General features: G+C 51.8%; 1 protein-coding gene across 2 annotated transcripts in view; it reads right to left on the reverse strand.

Moving 5' to 3' along the window:
* Nucleotides 1-759: 759 nt before the first annotated feature.
* The window catches only part of Pafah2 (platelet activating factor acetylhydrolase 2), a 26028-nt gene continuing 22185 nt past the window's right edge, over nucleotides 760-4602 (reverse strand). For both annotated transcript variants that reach the window (XM_005353072.3, XM_026782119.1), the window contains one exon: nucleotides 760-1072. In XM_005353072.3, the coding sequence (XP_005353129.1) occupies nucleotides 978-1072 (95 nt within the window). In that variant the 3' untranslated portion in view covers nucleotides 760-977. The remainder of the gene's footprint in view (nucleotides 1073-4602) is intronic.

Below are 4602 nucleotides of genomic sequence, written 5' to 3' on the forward strand. Positions count from 1 at the left end.
CAGGTGGAGAACACCAGGACAACAGGTGGCAGGTGGAGAACACCAGGAGAGCAGGGGCTTGCATTCAAGAGGCAACGCTAGCCCACGATGAGGAAGCAGACTCACCCAGTCAAGTCTTCACATCCAGGCTTCACTGGGTTCAGTCTGGGGCTGTGGGCTCAACCAGTCCCACCCCATGACTTATTCTCTTAGTACAGCCTCAGAAAGTTAACTCGCCAAGGGCCGGGGATGTGGCTCAGTTAATATAGTGGCCTAACTTATACAGCAATCTTTGTAAAGTCAGTGAGGAGCAGCAACCACAGATCCATGGGTTTTCCTTGAGGTGAGCACTGGACACCAAAAATACTGGGTGTGGGGGCTGTGGGGGCTGTGGTGGAAGTCGGGGCTAGCAATAATGGCACCTATTGCTCCTTATTCCACGTGGTAACTATGGCTGGAACAGAAGAAATGCCCCACGCCGAGAGAGCGAGCTCTGGCAAGCAGCTAGACACTGTTCTTATTTGAAGTGGAACAGGCCCTGGGACAGAGGCGGGGATGACTGTCATCGGGGACAGATCCTCAGCACCTAATACTTCACAGTTATTAACTCAGGTCAGGTTTGATCCTCAGCTCTGGATAAAGATCAGGCATAGCGACAATGGGTGTCACTCGGAAGGAGGGTCATCCTCACACAGTAAGTTCAAAGCCAGTCTGGGATACGAGTCTTTGACAAAAAAGAAAAAAAGGAAGGAAGGGAGGGAGGGAGGGAGAGAGGGAGGGAGGAAATGTCAGCTTCCCATGAACCAGTGATTTGTTCCCAAGCTACTCTGAGCTGTAAGATTAACGATTCCAAGAGCAAAGGGCCCAACTACCCAATCAGGAGTCTGATTACACCCTCTCACTCTCTGAGAAAGGATCCTGCCACTAGGTTACAAGTATCCTTAGGCGGCTCCTACGTGGAAACTCGGTTCGAGTGACCTACAAATGGCCAGTTGTGCCTACAAACTGGCCAGATGTGGTGGGCTCCCTCGAATGAGCGCTGGTCCGATGCCTTCCACGAAGCTGTTCCATTGATCGTAGTCCTCCTTCAGGTCTGGGGGGGCACAAACAGGAAGAGGGTTAGCGGACCACTGTAGAGTCAGGTCAGCTTCCACAGGGTTGCTGGGGCACCCTAGAGAGGAGCACCTGGGATACCAAAAGGACTGGGTCTGGCGGCCTCGTGGGCAGCTGAGGAGGGAGACCCAGCAGTCAGGGCAGCTGGGTCTACTTAGGCAAGCCCAGAGAGGCTGTGGTAGCATGGTGGCTTCCACTTGAGCAAGAGGGAGGCAGTGTCGTTCAGCAAGAGACGAGCGAGGGAAGAGGTGCTGGAGGTGTGGGGAGGAAGAGGAGATGTGGGGAGGAAGAGGAGACGTGTCATCTTCCAGGAGGGCAGGTGGGGGACAGGGAGGAGGAAGAGGAGGCATGGGTAGTTAGCAGGAAGGGAGCAGGATTTCACTGAGAAGGCGGCATCGCTGGGCTCTGGAGGCGTTAGGCGGCAGCTGAGAGGCTGCTGGGCTACCTCTGGTTCATTTTAGTCCCCAGAGACAAGGCACCTAGAAGCTTCTTTCCTCTGTAAGGCCAGCTGGTGAAGATACAGCGTCTTTACTCAGACTCTGCTCTCTCTTCTCACCTGGGTCACCACAAGAGCTTCCACGCCACCCACACTCTCGATTCTCAACTCCGTCTCACCCATCCTCCGCTGGTAGCCATCCTCCTGCCTGGAACCTAGGCTCCTCGGGGACTGGGGGCTCAGATCCATGCCCTTCAGCAACATATAGGCTGCTGCTCCTGACTTCTGCCCACTTCACTCCCTTCCCCCACTACCAGGCCTTCTGTCTTAGAAGACCCCTGTCCCTTCCCTCCCGATGGCCTTTCTTCATCAGTAGGGACCAAAGCCAGAATGGTCTTGTCTAGCAGCCCCTTCCCTGGCTTTTCTCCCTTAGTCAGGTCTACCCTCTGGGTGCTCCTAGGCAGTCACTGAGTGCTGTGGTCAAAGACACTGTACACGACACTGCAGCACACAATGAAGGGTGTGGTGATATACTGTTTGTGATCTAGCAAATAAAGCTTGTCTGAAGATCAGAGTGCAGAGCTAAGCCACTGGTTAGCCAGAGGGGCCAGGCAGTTGGTGGCACATACCTTTAATCCCAGCACTCGGAGACAGAGGCAGAGGGATCTCTGTGAGCTCAAAGCCACCCTTGGCTACATTACATTGATACAGTGTCAAAGAGAAACAGAGCCAGGCAGTGGTGGCTCACACCTTTAATCCCAGTACTTGGGAGTCCCATGCCTTTAATCCCAGCAGTAGGGAGGTGGAGACAGGAGTGATGTGGCTGGGCAGAGAGAGGAATATTAAGGCAGGAGGAGATAGGAGCTGGGTCGGATGCAGTCTGAGGATTTGTAGAGACAGGAGCGCCCCTTTGGTCTGAGTATTGGTAGAGGTGAGAACTCTAGTGGCTGCTGCTCTGCTTCTCTCATCCTTCAACTTTCACCCACCAGTATCTGACTCCAGGTTTTTATTATTAAGAACAATTAGAATTCGTGCTACAGAAGAGGCATGGGCTGTGGGGCTACACAGTCAGGCTGAATGCTGGCACTGCCACCAGAACCAGATAACCTGAACAAATTACAGATTAAAGAAAATTTCTAAGCTCTAATATATTCATCTGAAACAATGAAGCTAATAAATAATCAAAGAAACTACTGGAAGGACCATCTCCAGATCAGACACGACAGACAGTGCATCCAGAATACTGAGCGTGACAAGTACTGGTGACATCAGAACCCAGCAAGCTTGCTCCAGCCTTGACTCCTGCCACCTTCTCCTCTGCTGGTCTCTCCTTTCAACTCTCTGCTTCAAAGGGAGCTGGTCACACCATCATGGGCTCCCTTGCCACCGTCAGCTTTTTTTTTTTCTTTTTGAGACAGAGTCTTACTAGGTAGACCAGGCTGGCCTTGAACTCACATAGGATCCACCTGCCTCTGCCTCCCAAGTGCTGGGATTTAAGGCATGCGCCACTACTCGTAGATGCCCTGTCGTCTTTAATCGTGGGCTCCTATAATGACGTGTGCTCAGGGGAACAGGAGGTGTGAGCGGGACCGGGAGCAGCAGCCACTCAAGCCCTGGGAAGTGGGTCCACCCCTTTCTCTCAGGAGCAAAGGCATGTCTCTGAGCCCCCTGCCAATTTCTAAACTCAGGTAGGAACAGTTCTCTGCTCTTAATTTGCAAGGTGAAAAGAGGAAATATAACCAGAATTGCAAATCTGCCTCAAAGCAGCAATGCGTTCTTAACAGGGCAGGTGTATTTTAAACACAAGCACAACCCAAACCAAATAGGTTGCACACATCGTGGGAAACAGGAATGTATTCAGGCTATGCAGGGGAAAACCCGTATCCACAGCACAGGGGAGAGCCCCATGTCTAGTACAGCATGTTCCAGTCAGGGCATGTCTCTTTAAAAGAGGCCCTGACAAATTGCTCCCAAAGGAAGACGGCAACAGACTGCATGGGGAAATTGAACAGGGAACCACTGCAGGTCCCCAGGCCATTAGCCTAATGAACAGAGGACATTAGAAGTGACCACAAATATCTAAAGAGCTGCCACGTGCTACCTGAAGCTTCTCTGGTCAACTCTGGGGACAACCAGAGCAGCTGTGTGTATGGACGTGCGTGTGTGTGTGTGTGTGTGTGTGTGTCAGTAATAAGGTATCAGATCTCGCTGGAAGATTACAGTAGTGTGTATATGTGTGGCATGTGTATATGTGTGTGCACAGATGTGTGAACGTGTGGGTCTGTGTGTGAATGCGTGTGTATATGTGTGTCAAGTGAGTGAGTGTGTATGTGTGGAGTGTGTGTGGGGGGGATAAGGTATCAGATCTTGCTGTGAGGTTGGTCCAGGCAAGCCGAGCTGCCTCCTGATGAAAGTGGCTTGGGAGGGGTCAGCTTCATGAGGGTCATGGTGCTTCCCCTCTATGCTAACTGCACTGACAGGGACATGTGATCATGAAAGCTCCAGGCTGGGGCTGGATGGTGCCCCACAATGTATTTCGGGAGGCAAAGATGAACTGACACAACCAAGTACCTCTTTTGGGAATCTCGTGTTAATAAACAATCATAGTAAATACATAAGCAAATAAAACGAAAGTTTACCCCCCATACAGTTGTGAGCAGTGGAAGCTGAAGAGGAAAGCTGGGAGCCCATAGAGAGAGAACCAGCTGCTGGTGGCCTGAGCTGAGCTGTGACCCACAGGAGAGAGAACCAGCCACAGGTGGCCTGAGCTGAGCTGTGACCCACAGGAGAGAGAACCAGCTGCTGGTGGCACAAGCTGAGCCACGTTCTAAGGAAGCAGAAAGTGAGCAGACACTTCCGGACAGAAAAGAAGAGCACAGAAACAATGAAAGAGGCTGAGGAAGACACACACTGAGCCTGAGGGGCAGAGAAAGAAAACCACATCCATCCTTGACTTTGTCACCCACTGGGTCCAGGTGTACCTCAGAAACTACCTTACAGGCTTTCCCCTTCCTTCCTTCCTTCCTTCCTTCCTTCCTTCCTTCCTTCCTTCCTTCCTTCCTTCCTTCCTTCCT

This window comes from Microtus ochrogaster, chromosome 10, assembly GCF_000317375.1.
Source record: "Microtus ochrogaster isolate Prairie Vole_2 chromosome 10, MicOch1.0, whole genome shotgun sequence".
NCBI classification, from domain to species: Eukaryota; Metazoa; Chordata; class Mammalia; order Rodentia; family Cricetidae; genus Microtus; species Microtus ochrogaster.